Raw genomic sequence first — 16,041 nt, forward strand, 5'->3', positions numbered from 1 at the left:
AGAAATTATAGTGTTTGTAAAGTCAGTGAGCTACATATGGTCCCCGACTTAAAATTTTTCAACTTTACCATGGTGCAAAAGTAATACTTGTTAGGAAAAACGCCGCTCTCAAAGAAAGCTCACGAGAAAACTCACATCCATAGAGCAAGGTTTAATGGCAGGCCCAAACTGCCAGGCTGGCTAGGGAAAAGATGGCGCAGCCCAGAGCCTGGGCGAGCAGTGGCTTTTATAGAAGGGGGAGGGTAAGGAGGTTAGGGCATATGCAGTAGTCTCTGGTGGGGTGGGGCTGTCTTAGAGCATGGGAATTTGTTTAAGGGCGGGGCTGCCATTTTGGCTGATTCACAAAATGGCGACATTATTGTTCTATCAATACTCATTCAGTAGATACTGTACTTTGAATTTTGAATTTGAATATTCTCCTGGGTTAGAGACATGTGTTCAGATCCTGTCTCTTGTGATACTGGGTAGCAACAGTGACCACAGCTCCTAATTAGCACCACAATCTCCAAGTGAAATGGCTAGTTTTTTCCATAGTGCTGTGTGGCTAAGTTTGGATGTTTGGTAGATTAAGTAGATTCAAAACATTTTTGATTTACAATATTTTCAGCTTACTATAGGTTTATCGGGGCATAACACCATCATAAATTGAGAAACATCTATTTTATGATTTGGCATTAAGCCTAAAGATTCAAGGCATTTACAGTGCAGAAATCTACTTAACATAGTCAAGTCAATGCAGAACTTACCACTAACACTAAATTTTGCTTTCAAGAAAACATGGAGTCCAATCCTTTTTTAATGAACAGAATGAAAGCCCAAAGCAATCAAAACTAGTAGTAGCATGAGAAGACTGGCAGATTCAAAGTGTGGCAATGGGCACTGAGACACCAATAGGGCAGGCACACATTGGTGACTAAGAAGCAAAGACCCGTTGTGAAGTCACCTTCTCCAGAACTTTTGGTTTTTGGTGAGGACATAAGTAATATGAGATTGCATTTTAGAATCTCCAACAAGGTTCTGCAATGCAGCCTGAAGCATATACCTAAGGAGTGATTGCTACATTGTACCTCTCCTGGGAAAGGAAGAACAGTTTCAAGGGTTTTTCAACTTTCAAAGATGAGTCCTCACAGTAGAGCTGGAAACCCATGAAATAATGAACCATCACCACAGGCTCTGGCAAAAGACTCCTGTCCTGGTTCACATAGAAACTGGGCTCTATTCTTTTTGGGGGACAGTACTGGGGTTTGAACTCAGGGCTTCACACTTGCTAGCAGACGCTCTTACCCCTTGAGTCACTCCACTTGGGCTCTATTCTTAAGCAAAGGCTTCCAACAAGAATATACTCAAGGACAATGGAAAGTGCTTCTCCACTCTTCAGTAAGAGTCAGAGTTAAATGTGGGAAAGAGAGAAAGAGAGATATCAGTTCACAGAATTGCAAATCAATGGCCTTTGGGTGTATAAGGGAGGTGTCAACTTCTGCTTATTGCTTATTGTCTGTAGTGTGAGTGACAATGGTGACGGCACTAAAAGAAGGAGAAAGAAAAAAGTCTTTCTTTCCCATTTGCCAAAATTTTTAATCACGAGATTATTTGTAATTTCAGAAATATGAGGGGAAATGTCCAAAATTATGAAAGTTTTAAAAATTATGATATATTTATCCAATCCAATTTTACATATTTGTTTTGGAAAACTATATTTTTAAAGGTAACTTATAAATTAGGAAAATGCTCACAATCTAATGCTAAGTGAAAAAATGCAAAATTTGGCACAAAAAGTATTTCTTTTTAAATATACAAAGAAAAAGCAGAAAAGAAAATTTTCAAATGTTATCAGCTCTCTCCTTAGTAATATCACAGACAATTTTAGAGATATTTCTATTAATAGTTTTCAGTGTTTAAAACTCTAATATTTGATATTTAAGTTATAGTCAATGTATTTAAATTAATAAACTTTACATAAGAAAAGAGAATGATAATGACAATGAAGCAATACTAGCACAAACATAATTAAAAATTACATTTCTTCTAAGGAACAGATTCTAGTAACAGCCAATCACCTAAAATAATAGGAATATCTACTTAGTAAATGGTCCTACTATGTTCTGTTCACTGGAAAGACACAAAGGATTCAGAAATAAAAGTACTAGCCCCAGCTCCAACAGAGGAACTCAGGACTGGTGGGGAGGCTGAGAGGAAGCAGAATTACACATAGTGCTCTGCAGTAAATGCACTTCTGGAGGTGGCCTCAGGACCCTGCTATAACAGTGAAGAAAGAACCAGCCAGTCAGGGGCTTTATGGAAGGCTTTCAGGAGTCATCATCTGAATTGAATCTTGAAGGATGAGTAAGGAAAAAAATTGGCATAAGGGCATTCAAGCAGAGGTACTGTACAAAACAATGGAGTAGAATGAGAGCAATAACCCCAAATGTGAACTTCATTATGCTGAAATTCAGGGGAGGAAAAGAGTAATCTGAACTAACCCAGTCACTATGGGGAGAGAGAGTCCAGGAAGGATTGAAGCAATGTAAGGGCTTGTGGAGGAGTTTAGCATATCTTCTGGATTTCTCTCTTGGACACTATTAGCATTACTTGGCTAGCATAGGAAACAGAGATAAAAGAGCTGATTAGGAAGGAAAATTTTGGAATATCCATTAGGAAGCTAAACAGTATGTAGCTCTAGAGCACAATCATCTGTTCTACAAGTATTTACTGAGCATGACTATCAGCAACTGTTCTGGATGCTAAGGATGCACAAGTAAGAAGGACAAGGCCTCAACTCTTACAATGCTCACATCTGCCTGGGAGTCCAACCACAAACAAACAAAATGTGTGGGAATGGTGAGTACTATAAAGAAAATTAAACTAGGAATAACTGGTATTAGATTGGGTGTCAGGACAGGTTTCTTAGAGGGACTCAGGAAAGATTTGGGCAAGGTCAGGAAGTTGTAATAATAGTATTATAGTTCATAGTATAGACTGAACCCTTTCTATCTGCCAAGTGGATTATATCATTTCATCCATAATACCATCCTTCAGGGAAGTATTTGAAGAGGCAGAAACATGAAAGCCAATGGGACTCTGTCTCTGGTAACATTTGAACACACATGTACTTTCTGTGTGTGTCACATTGGGCCTTGAGAAGGGCAACATGGGGCCTGGTGTGAGAAGAAGGGGCTTAGGGGAAGGTGTCCCTTGACTGTCATAAGACAAGACTGTGTCAAGAAGAAGGGAATGGTTAGCACTGTCTCATAGTCCACACGACCATCCACATACCAAGAAATGACAACAACCACCATTAGATTTAGCCACCAGGTGATTATAGGTGATGTTAGAGTAGAACAACTTCAGTAAGCTGGGGAGGGAGCTGATAAGGGAAGAAAGACTTCAGTTCTAAGAGATACAAGGTAGAGGCAGTATGCTTGAGTATGGCTGTTGTTTGGGTTTGCTTTGGGGTAAAGAAGAGTTAGACTTGAGGGATGAACCTGAAGAGAGGAAGGCATAGAAGAAATTCCCTGAAGGGACAAGAATGGCAGCGAGAGAGTACAATACATGTCTGGGACTAGGCCCTGGGTAGGAAGAACAGCACCTCTTCTGCAGTAATGGGGAAGAAGGGAGTAGACAAGAAGGTATATAGGAGTGGGGACCTACCTAATTTCTTTTCTCTGAAATAGGTAGTATTTTCAACTGCTTGTTGTAGATAGAGAGTCCAGGGGTAAAGAAGGAGCTCTACCTATCCCTCAGCTTTGAAAAATGTTGTGTAGAATGAGAGTGGATTCTGTCTAAGGACCTGTGTAAAGACTCCAAGTCACCCTGAGCTTCCATCAGGTTTGGACCCTTGCATTTATGATGGCTCCCCTTCTGCACAGCTGTGAGATTTCCTCCAGGACAGCCAGCAGCTGGGTTCTTCAGAGAGCCTTGCAGTGTTGCATAGCACAAGTGGCTCAGGCAGCACCTGTTCGTGGCAGATCACTTTAGTCTTTCATTTAGCTTCTTTTGGACAGGCCTAGATTCATGGACCATTCAATAGCCAGAACTAAACAAATTCTCAATGCCAGAATCTCTCTTCAAACTTGTAATTTAAAATAAATATTAGAAAAGAAAGTAGTAGGAGCCCATGCTCTTTGGAGCTAGATGATCACTGAATTGCTTGAATGTTCCTTGCATTGCTCTATAGCTGTGTATGTGATCTTACGATTACTGTCTCTAATTCAATTAGAGATACCTTTCAAAAGTCAAAAGCACAACTCTCCAGGGAATGCCATTGTTAAACATTTTGCTGTTTTACAGAATAGCAGCCACTTTAAGAGAACACAAATTTACAGAGCATTGTTACTACTACATGCATACAAAACAGAGGATGTAATCAGAAGGCATTTGGCATGAGTCCAGCAGGCAATCTCAGTTAGTCTGTAACTGGTTACCATAATTTCAAGTCCACTTCTGATCCATGACTTATTGCTTCATAACTGACAACTTCAAAGGTTTACTAGACTGGTACAAAATAGCTCGTCTTGACTCTAGCCAAAATGTGATAGTAAAGAATATTTTTACTGTCACTTTCCCCCTCTCCCATTTCTACCAACAATTTAAAAACTAAAGGAAGGCAGAGGATATGTGGGTAGCTATTAGCTTCCACTCTAAGTCAGTGGCAATTTATATAGTAGAGGAAGGTCTGAATAGTTTTCTTGAATTTTCAAACTTCACACAAGGCATCTGAAATGAAAATATACAGCTAACTAAATTTCAGTGTTTATTTAACAGTCAGGTGGAAAGACAGTTAAAAGAAATGAGACCAAGCAATTTTATTATTTCAAGAATTTAGATACTCCCCTGGAATTATGTGTTACCTTCATCAAACTTGAGTTATAAGACATTAAATGCATCATTGAATTACATCAAATGTTGTCCTAATTACTTTCTGTGAGGTCCCTCATATACTTTAGACACAAAACCTTGCATATTGCAGGACCCCTGAGGCAGTACTGTCTTCACCTTCTGGAGAGCCGAAACTCAGGAAAACTACTTGGTCATCACCTCATGATGTATTTCTGAAAAAGCCGGTGCATTTCTTTTCCCTGAAGGAACCAGTTAATTTCTAATCAGAAGCCTACTCTATACTTTTAGTTCAAGTTCTTCTATTATCATGTTTCATCTTCTCATAATACCTACTTCTTCAACTCTGTACAGATAGCTATGCTTTCTTCAAGTGTGCAAATCTATTTAATGTAAGCTCCTCAAAGCTTAGCTTTAATATTTGAAAGTTATTTTCTTCGGACATAATGGCTTATGCAATGGAAATAATATTTTGGCTCTTTAATCCACTTCAATTTTATTGTAGATTGCACTTCAATAATTATTTCATTGATGGAACCAGGAAGGATTGACATAATGCAGAAGAACCGGTATGGAAGGTCATCCTAATAGTGACTGATTTCAAATGATTTGAAGTCAGGAAGAATGATAAGTTATTATGTACTCAGTGTGGCATAGTTAAAATTGTTAGAATTATGATGGTGGTGGTTTCTGAGCTGAAAGATAGGAAGTACCAGGAAATGGAAAGACTATGATACAGCCCCCTGATCTCTGGGTGAGAATGAAAATGGGTTGGGGGAGTGAAAGCCGGGTGAATGGTGGCCACGGGGCCAGGCCGTCAGGTTAGGCTAGGGAGGGAGAGAGGGAAAGCGCGCTCCGGGAAGGGAAGGAGTGGGACGCTAGACCGTCCGGGAGAGGAGAGGGGGAGGGAGAAGGGAGGGGAGTGGAGTGGAGGAGCGCGGGGCGGAGAGGAGGGAGGAGAGGGAAAGAGGGAAAGGAGTAAGGAGTCGACGGAGCGCAAAGGTTCGCCTCGCGGGACGCCACGGTGGCCTGGCATCCCAGTCTGCGCGCGTGGCCGAACCCCCCAGCGCGGGATCGGCCCATGTCGCGCCCACGGCGGGTCCCGGGACCCCAGCGGCAGCGCCGCGTCTGGCCTCTCCACTCGCAGGGAGTCTGAGTTGCGGGCCACGCGGGAGTGGCGGTGGCGAGCCTGCCGGTCGTTATGAAGAGGAATCTACAATGACCAGCAAAGGTAGAGCTTTGAGAGCTTTCCAAGCGCCTCCGCTCCGCAGGTCAATCAGTGAGCAGCTCCGCGACTCCACTGCCCGAGCCTGGGATCTGCTGTGGAGAAACGTCCGGGAGAGACGGCTGGCAGGTCGGTGTCACTGCGAGTTCGGACCCGCGGGGGCGGGAGCAGGCGCCGGCGTCGCCGGGTCTCCTGGGCACAGGTTCCAGAGCCCGAACTTGGGCCGAGCGGGCCGCCGGCACCACCCTCCCTGGGCCTGCCCTGCGCCGCCTGCCCCCGGGGGGTGTGGACTGGGAGGGCCGGCAGGGTTACCTGAACCTTCTTAACCTCGCGGGGCCGCTTCGCCTGGTCCGCAGCCGTCCTGTCCCATCCCCGGTGAATGAGTGCCCAAATGGCCCTTCCTCTTGGGAGAGCACCCTAACTTCGCCTCTTCCACGTGGTTCACGTCCATTGCGCGCCTGAGAGGAGAGGCAATGCGAGGCAAGGGGCCTAGCTTGAGCCCTGAGAGACCAGACATTTAGGGGTAGAGGGAGAGGACTTGAAGGGAGACAGGTGAACGGGTGTTGGTGCAGGTAATTGGCTGCCCCAAAGTCCTGTGCGTGCAGCTAATCAGGATGTGTTCATTTTGGAGTTGCGAAAGAAGTGCCTGCCTTTGGGAATCCATTGCCCAAGAATCAGGAAGAGAGAGACAGGCCTGATTATCCTGAGTCAAGGGGTCTTTAAGAATCCCTGCTTAGCACAGCCCTCAGCCTCCCAGCAGTGTCCTTTCTTCAGTGGCTGCTCCCTGGAGACTTCCCCTTGTAGAGCTGTGGGTGCAGTGAGTGGTCTGACCCCCTCGGAGTGCTCCTTAGAAACTCAGGTCCCATTAGTCATCGCATCACATCTGCCCCAACCAAGGGAAAGTGGCCAATTCCCAAAAAAAGGTCCTTAGGCAGGGTAGGGTTTGGGTTTCCTTTGCCCGAGTGTGAGCTGCTGGAAGATGCTCCGAGAATTGGTGGAAGTATTGAAAGGAACTTCAGGTGACCATGAGTCGAGCTTTTGGACCTTATTGTCCTCTCTAACCACTGTCTCTTGAGCTCAATGACTGGGCAGAGAGAGGCATGTGTGTGTGTGTGTGAAAGAGAGTTCTAGAGAAGGTATGACACCTGGTCAGAAGGAAAGGATGGGGAGTTTTAACCTTCCTTGGGCTCCTCCCACTTTTCCTATTTAAAGTGTAGAACAAGTCCTTTGCTAATTTCTGACCTAGAAATCATGCAATCACATCTCCCCACCAGCCTGACAGCATTCTGGAGCAGATGCCCCAGTGTTTATCTCCTTGATCACACCATCTTATCAAGCTAACTAAACAAGAAGTAGGTATTAACAGGTGATACCAGCACTCAACGTAGTGAGCATGAAATGTTCATCTCATATTTTCTCTGCAGCACAGTGGCTCTGTTTAGTAGGCATCCAAGAAATAAACAGCCTTTTTCAGTCTGGACTCAGAAATAAATTGTGGTCACCCAGTAGTTTTAACTGCTGTTTTTAAAAGACTTGTATGTGCATTGTAGACCTCAATTAATAACAATTAATAACTTTGCTTGCTATCGTGCTAAATTTATAATCTGTATGATGGATGAGGTTAGGGAAATTTTTGTGGTCTAGTAAACTTTTCTTGCTTCATAACTTCAAAATGCTTTCTGAAAATGTCCCTCTTGTAGTATCTGTTATTTAAGTTTGTTAAATCAATGGATTATCAGGAAATAAGAAGACTCCTCAGGAGGGCTGCCAAGACTGTGCTGGGTTTTTGTAGAAGCTAAGACCAAGGATGACTGCAGCCCTGTCTTGTTCAAATGGGGATCTGAGAAGGAACAGAGTGTAAAGTCAAGACTTAAAACTATTAAGATCATCCAGGAAAATCATAGGTTCACATGAATTTTAGACATTGCAGCTAAGGCAGTACAGGGAAAATGTTTTGATTCTGGGAAAAAAAAACTATACATGCAGATTTTAAGACCATGAATATTTAGAAATTAAGGCTAAAAGTGGCTTCAGGATGGTAAGTATAAGAGTTCACTCAGAGCCATGCAATTATTTTTTAAAATAGAGGTATGAGGTTTTAAAATGTTTAATCAGAATATTAATATCTGTTCACCCATAATCTGCTTACCACTCTGCTAACAAGGGATGCCAGCAGGTTATTCAGCTGGGACCAAACAATCCTCTGTACAGCAGACTTCAACTTCTGCTTCTCTAAGCCAGCTGGGATGCTTGCCATAAAACCAAGCCAACCTCATGAAGGAGCTTTTAGATGCAAATTGATTTTCTTGGGTTTTCTTGCTAAGGTAGCTAAAATATGGAACTTTGGCCATGAGACACTGAAATACTTACGTTATTAATGTTGGCATCAATTCTAGGTGAAAGCATTCTTCATTTGCAAAAGTCTTCTTTATGCGAGTCAGTTTGCAATATCAAAATAACCAACAATATGAATGTGTCCCCAGAGGGCATCTGTTCTGCCAAAAGACAATATATGGTTGTTATCTTTCTGGTTTTGTTTTTTTCTATTAGATAAAAGTTATGTGCTGAATTTTCTTTAACTCACCTAAAATTTTCTTCTTATTACACTTATTAAATGGAACAGTGCTCAAAGTGTTTTACAATAAACTTGTGTTTGCTGTCCAGAACATTCGGAAGGTCTTTGATTCCCCTTTTTGTTTTTTTACATCTCAACGAAGGAAATCTTTATTCTAACTTAATTTTACTTCTTTTCATGAAATGTATTTTCTGTCAAGTGAACAGAAAAGCAAAAAAGAAAAACAAATGTTTAAACATTTTTAAAACCTGTGTATTTCTGTGGTGTGGGGCCATATTCACGAAAGAGATGATCATACATAATTGAAAAAAGTGTTTCTTAATCCAGGTCACAATGACACCAATAATAAAACCAATGAAAGGACAAGAATGATGTCCAGATATTCATTGCAAAATTATACAAGGAGTTATTGTTAAAGAAGGACTAATATTGGGAGCCCTTCTTGGGCTTTCCAATTCTGTGGCCATTGCTAAATTTTCACTAGATTGTGACATTTTTGCCAGTGCATGCTTCTTGATTTCCCAAGAATCTAATCCTCATGGGCTTAGCAAGAGCATTTTTCATCTGTCATCTCAATATTCATTATTGCATTAGTGGTGAGAATTGTTTATTTGCAAGATGATAAAGTTAGTGTTCAAAGCAGGATTCAAATTCAGTTCATCAGAACTCAGAGGCCATCTGTGCCCATTTCTGCCCATTTCCTAGGTTTTGAGGAAATATGTGGACCTTCAAATCCTTTCTAAGACTTTCTGCATTTAGATTTTAAAAGAATAATGAAAAGAACTGGAAAAATTACTTTTTCTTCTCTCCTAGAGTGACAGACATAACCCTATGCATCTAAAATAGTTTGTCCCTTATTCATCCCATTAGGCTGGTTAGTATAAGAGCTTACAGTGATTTGAAACATATACACAGCCCTACATCTAGCTTGTATGGCCCCCATGTCATTCATCCCACCCACTAAAAGAACAAGGGCTGTGAGAATGAGAAGCTGTTGTAAACCCTAAATGAACTGCACATTTCTTCCAGGTGGGTGAGTGACAGGTTCTTTTGATTTCCCTAATCAGCCACTGATGGTGACAATTCTAAGCATTTATAGCATCATTAAATTCTCTAGGCAGAAGCATACCCATTAGCTTTTGGTGTATGTGAGCAGTTAGAGCCACTCTTCAAATGGTAAGGTCTGAGAAAATCCAAATGACTTTCTAAAGCTTCCTGTCCTTTTATTTAAAAACTCTATTTTAATGGAAATTTAATCCATATGTTTGATTCCTTTATACTCACATAACAATATTTAGGTAGCTTGTGAGCTAATTGATGTCCAAGTCTTTTGATCTCTTTTATAGTCTCATTTTAAGTCATTTCTTTGAGCCACAGGAAGTTATAGTGCTGCCAAGAATATACTAACTAAAAACACGGAAAAGTTTGAGTTTCATTACAAACATTAATTCCACCAAATTTCAGTGGGTTCTTGTCATGTTAAAACAGGTTCATTCACTCTCAAAGTCAAAAGTAGCATCCTGTGATGTGATGTAAACACAAGATTGGGACTTTAATGCAAAGCAGGATCAAGAATAAGACAGGCCATAAAAAAGTCCCTTATTAAAAACTCAATGTGTTCCATGCTATCACGAGTACAGAATAGTACTGACTGATCCTTTTCATGTATCTCATATCTTTTTTATTGTCACTTTACTATGAAGAATAGACCACCCTACTCTGTTAGAGCTATTGGGGGTGCATTAAGATGTGATTTATGTTAACAATAGCAAAAAAATGTAAGACAAGTAAGTGACAATAAAATCAAAGAAGGACGGCATGTCACTTATATCAAGAGTTCTCAACCTTTGATACACACAGAGTCATCTGGAGCCTTTCAGTGTACCAATACCCTGGCCTTCTCCCAGAGACTCTGACTCTAGGCAGAAGCATACCCGTTAGCCTGGGTATCAGTGTTTTTTAAAGCACTGCAGAAAGTTCCAGTGTGTAGTTGGTGTTGAGTACCACTGGTTTACATTACCTCCCAAATGATAAGCCACAGAATTCTGGGTCTAATACAAGGTTATCTAGGGTGAGCATCCCTGATCTGAAATGCTCCAAAATCTGAATTTTTTGAATGTTGACATGATTCCACAAGTGGAAAATTCTATACTTGACCTCTTATGATCAGTTGTAGTCAAAATGCAGGCACATACCACACAGTTTATTTAGCATCTCCAAGGGAAAAACAGACTCTTTCAGCACTTTAGCTATAATGCACAAACTTTATCAAGCATGAAATTATAAAGATATTGTATATAGTTACATTTAAGCCATATGTATAGGGTGTATATGAATCATAAATGAATTTCGTGTTTAGTCTTGGGTTCTAAGATATCTCATTGTGTATATTCAAATGTTGCAAAATCTGAAAAATTCTGGACACCAAAACATTTCTGTTCACAAGCATTTAGGGTAATAAATACTCAACTTATACTCTAAGCCCCTAAGAAAAGTTTTAAGTGAGGACAAAGTGAGCTTGTCCTATTATAGGAACAAAAGAAAGCCAAATAAGGTTAGTGGTACCTGGAGGACAATGAAAAAATCGTAGGAGTCAGTCAATGAGATGATATCAGACACATGGACAGATCAGTTATGAGATGAGATTGGGCTTTGTTGCCAGGAAAGAAGTTTGTCTAAAGAGGACTATTAAGAAATGACATGATCTAAATAAATTACTATCAGAAGTGGTTTAATCGAGACATAAACAGTGACATGAAGTAGGATGACAGTGGTGGAAAAAAAGAGAAAGGGATGAACTTGGAATGTCTTCGAAGTGGAGACAATACTGGTTGTTGGAGGCAAGGGAGAGAGACTTCTGGGTTTGGATATGAGTAACTAATAAAGCTCAGTGTTATTGGCTGAGATGGGAACAACTGGCATATTTGCACAGAGAAGATAAGGGAAGAGTTCTCTGTTGGCCACATTAACTTCAGAATGCTATTAGGCATCCAAAACTCAAAGTCAAAGAATTGAATGTACAAGTAGAGCTTTGGAAGTAAACTCAGAGTCAGAGAAATAAATTTGGGAATTATCAGCATATAGTTATTCTACAGAAAGTTGGAACTTGACAGGACTAGTTAGCAAGACAATATAAGTAAAGGGAGGGGACAAGGACTGAATTCTAAGGCATTCATTATCTAGGACACATATAATTGTGTTAAATTCCTGAGAGGAATTAGAAAGATAACATTGTACTTAATTCTGCATTCTTCTAGTAAAATGGTAATACAATACTGAATAATCTTTTGTGATAGGTTTGCTCATTTGGTAACAATACTGTTGATGAATAAAAATAATCATAAAAATATATGGCTCACTAATAAAAATGCCTTTTAATTTAAAAATTGCATTGCAAAGTAAAAAGAAAAAATTTAAGTAACACTAGGAAGCCAGGCACTGGTGTCTTAGGCTTGTAAATCTACTCAGGAGGCAGAGATCAGGAGGATCTCAGTTCGAAGCCAGCCTGGGCAAAATAGTATACAAGACCCTAACTTGAAAAACTCATGAAAAAAAAAGGCTGGTGGAGTGGCTCAAGGTGTAGGTCATGAGTTCAAACCCCAGTGTTACAAAAAATAAAAATAAATAGATAAATAACATTAGGAGGAAAGACTTTTCAAGACTGCCCCCCTCCCACTTTCAGAAAAGAGAAAAATAAAAAGTTATCTTAGCATGAACTCTTCTCTGGTTACTATACTTGCTGAGCCCATGTATGATAGGGTAAGAGCTTTATATTGGACAGATGTCTTTTCCAGATTATGGTACCTAGGAATAATCAAACACAGTTTAGCTAGTAGGAAAGGTTCCGTGTATTGATTTTTCCAATAGTGCATACACTTACTGACCTTTATACTTTGCTCATAAAATTTTGATTGAAGTGACATTTCTCAGAGAAAACTAAATAACCAATGTCTTAATTTGGGTGGTTTGTCAGGAGAGTATATTAAATTTGGCCTAACCAATCAACAACATGCTGACTAGCCCATCAAGGTAGCACAGTTTCCTCCCTGCAATTAGATCAGAGAAAGACCATATTAATTGCTGATGGCTGCTCCGAATAAGAAACTCAAGCCTAGTTAGCTGGATGAAATTCTTTAAGAAGACTATGTGACATGATTTTCTGTTGCTTTGTTTTTGTTTTGTTTTGTGAATCACTAACTTTGCCACTTAGCCAGGGAGCACATGTCTGATAAAATTAATATCTATTTCTCCTTTGTACTTTTAAATTCTATATTGAAAGAATAGCTTATAAAGAAAAATTTCCTGGAGACCATGTAGTTTTCTGTTGCTTTATCCAATAGTATATTTCTATTCTGTTCTACCCTTTTGCAAGTTTAATGTTATTTCAAAATGAAAACAAAAGTGGTTTGAAAAGTATTACAACATTCCTGAGCCTTTTTGAATGTTTAGTCCTAAAACAGTAGAGTTGAAGGACAAACATTTTTGTCATGTTTGTAATTAGTCAATGAGTATTTATTGAGCTATGAAGTAGCATCCTTGTCAAAGCATGTTGGGAAAGTCAGGCAGGATATTAATTCCATACTGTGGTTGTATTCTGGCAAAACATTTAGATTTTATTATGCTGCTTCAATCACTTAACTCATCTGTTTGGCCAGAAATAGAGCAAACTTCCGGAAACTGCAAACGGACAGTATAGAATGCACCATGACTGCACAATATTGTATTCGCAAATCTGCTGTGTCAGACCATGCTGTATTCTCAAGCAGAATATTTCCTTAGTAACATTTTTATTCAAAATAAAAACTTCAGACTCTTATGGTTCTGTTATTTTGCATAATAGAGTACATATTGTTTGTATTTCCTCCTGGCATAGGGTATTTGTTGTATTCCCCTTTTTCTTCCCTATATAGGAAATTAAATGAATAGAGACAATTATGAAACTCCATAAAAATTAAGACATTTACTAGCAATAATACTAAATTAAATGTCTTATACTTCTTATCCTCTCTCCATTTGGATAAAGTAGAAATGTTTTCAGTATCCTTGATGGATCTTTGAATGTGTTTTACATTGGAATTCAATATTCATGGTTAGAATAACACTTAAAAGTAAAAATGTATGGCTATCTAGAAAACGTAACAAGTATATATTATACTTATCAGATCAGTGCATGGGAATGTATATGGGCCATCACAATGACATCACAAAGATGTCAAGGCAGTATTTCTCTCTCTTGTCTTATGTTGAGCTGTATTTATCATAGAACTCTTCAAAAACAGTGATGGAGTACACCTTTCTAGTCACCCCATGGTCTTGGAATAAATTGCTATTTTTCTTTACGCAACAAGGGAACACAGTAGCAACAAACATAAAACAATTATTATGATAAAAGTAAGTTTTAAAAAGCTTTGTGTATTTCAACAAGTGTCTTAAAGACTGTCTAATTCTTTCTGGAAGGAAAAAAACACTGTTAAATGTTTGATTTCTAGCTTCTAGATCTAAGTCAAAGCAATATGAGAAAGTGTACCCTTAACCTTTTAGAGCAACATAATGGTGGAGGAAGGATTGAAGTTATTTGGGATAGCATAATGGGTGGTTAACATGTATGAAATTAGCATTATTCAGTCACAATGTTGATATAGATATTTATCACAGCATGGCTACTGTGCTAAGAGCAGACTGTGCAGTGTCCTCAGTGCATGTCCTTTGACTCTTGGTTTCTACAACCCTGGGGTAGACCCGGCATCCTGATCTAGTGGTTAAGATCAGCTACTGGAGCCAGGACTACATAGGTTTGAATCCTGCCTCCACTACTTAGGCAGCAAGCTTTGGGACAAGGTAATTAATCTCAATGTTCATCATTTTCTACATCTTTCAAAAGGTGGATAATCACAGTACTTACCTCATAGCGTTGTTATAAGGATTAAATGAGTTATTTTCAAAGCACTTAGCACAATGCCTGGCCCACAATAAACATTTCATAAGAGTTTATTTAGGGAAAATATACATGGGTATAGAACAACAGAGACATAGGTTCTTTGCAAAAAGGAAAAGTCTTTTTTGTTGTTGTTAGTACTGAACTCAGTACCACACAGGTTCTCTACAAGCCGTGGCTTCAGTCCCTTTTGCTCTGGTTATTTTGGAGATAGCATCTCATTTTTTTGGCCAGACCAGCCTGAACTACAATACTTCCCACCATTGGATGGCAGGTGCTCCCAAGATAGGGTCTCGAGAATATTCTGCCTGGGCTGGCCCAGAAATCCTCTAGATTTCAACCTCCTAAGTAACTAAGATTGCATGTGTGAGTCACCAGCACCGCTTGTAAGAAAAAAAGATTCTTTTAGCACTAACTTTAAGTCACACAGCCCCTTCACTTCTGAATTCATCTGCCTGTTTCTCTATCATTCTGTATCCCTTGTCTAGGGATTTCTAACTATTAAGACCTTTGCCTCACCCTCCTTACCTTAACTGGGATTAAAAAAAAAATAAGATGCTAACTATGTCATTGGCATGGTTGACAGCGTGTTGCCTGGATCCACTAGGTTCATAATGCAAATCCTTCATAGTGCTAATATTTTGTCTTTCTAAAAGGTCAGCAGTTATGATTTCCTCATCAAAATCACCATCAGCTTTAGAGCTATGAAGCTAAAAATCCATTCACATGCCCTTCTAAATGGAATTTGCTGAAGACCTAATTAATTAAGAGATGTCGGACTAGATAATCTCTAAGGTCCCATTTAGCTTCAAAGATTAATGAATCTGTAAAACTAGACTCTGGATCTAAAAGAAATTCAATGTGCTAAATCTTTTAGTCCATTTTCTGCATGGATTTCCTAAGATGCAGAAGCCCAGAGTGTGACCCAGAAAATCCACATGTGTCATTCCCTGTGCAGCTCTGGTCATTTAGCCCATGTCAGCAGCAACATCTTACAGCTGGTACCTCCAATTCTGCCAGAATTGGAGAAGGAATTAGGAAGGAGCAAGTTAGGAGTCCAGGTCCTATAAGCACTCCTGAAATCCTCATAGCTCCTGCACCACAGTCGGCAGGGCTGACTGGCTTCAGGTGCACATGACCTGTGTAGGCACAAAGGCCCTCTGATCAGAATTCCCTGGCTTCCCAGGCAGTTGCTCCACTCTTAGCCTCTTAAAATTCTTAAAAATTACTGATCCCAAAAGACTCATAATTTAAATTTGCACTGGGCCCTTTGAATGACACAGACAGTCCTATACCCAGAGGGACCTAGTCCTTTTGGAATCATGCCTTGCTTTGTGAGCCCACTTTCATAGGTGACTTCGTATTACGTAGGTAAGAGAAAAATGATGTGTAAAATCATAGGGTATTAAATCTGGAAAGGACCTTGAAAGGCTTTCCTTGAGCATCAAAAATCCACATCCTCTGCTCCTTGCT

At 39.9% G+C, this 16,041-nt stretch overlaps 1 protein-coding gene across 4 annotated transcripts in view; it reads left to right on the forward strand.

Moving 5' to 3' along the window:
• Nucleotides 1-16,041, forward strand: part of Stard13 (StAR related lipid transfer domain containing 13) — a 528,094-nt gene that overhangs the window by 304,223 nt on the left and 207,830 nt on the right. The window contains exon 1 of one of the 4 annotated variants that reach the window (XM_074043560.1): nt 5,813-6,187. The exons of 2 other annotated variants lie outside the window; for them this stretch is intronic. In XM_074043560.1, the coding sequence (XP_073899661.1) occupies nt 6,052-6,187 (136 nt within the window). In that variant the 5' untranslated portion in view covers nt 5,813-6,051. Of the gene's footprint in view, nt 1-5,812; nt 6,188-16,041 lie in introns of those variants that run through there. One more of the 4 variants, XM_074043561.1, reaches the window with a different exon arrangement.

This window comes from Castor canadensis, chromosome 10 (genome assembly GCF_047511655.1).
Source record: "Castor canadensis chromosome 10, mCasCan1.hap1v2, whole genome shotgun sequence".
Taxonomy (NCBI): domain Eukaryota; kingdom Metazoa; phylum Chordata; class Mammalia; order Rodentia; family Castoridae; genus Castor; species Castor canadensis.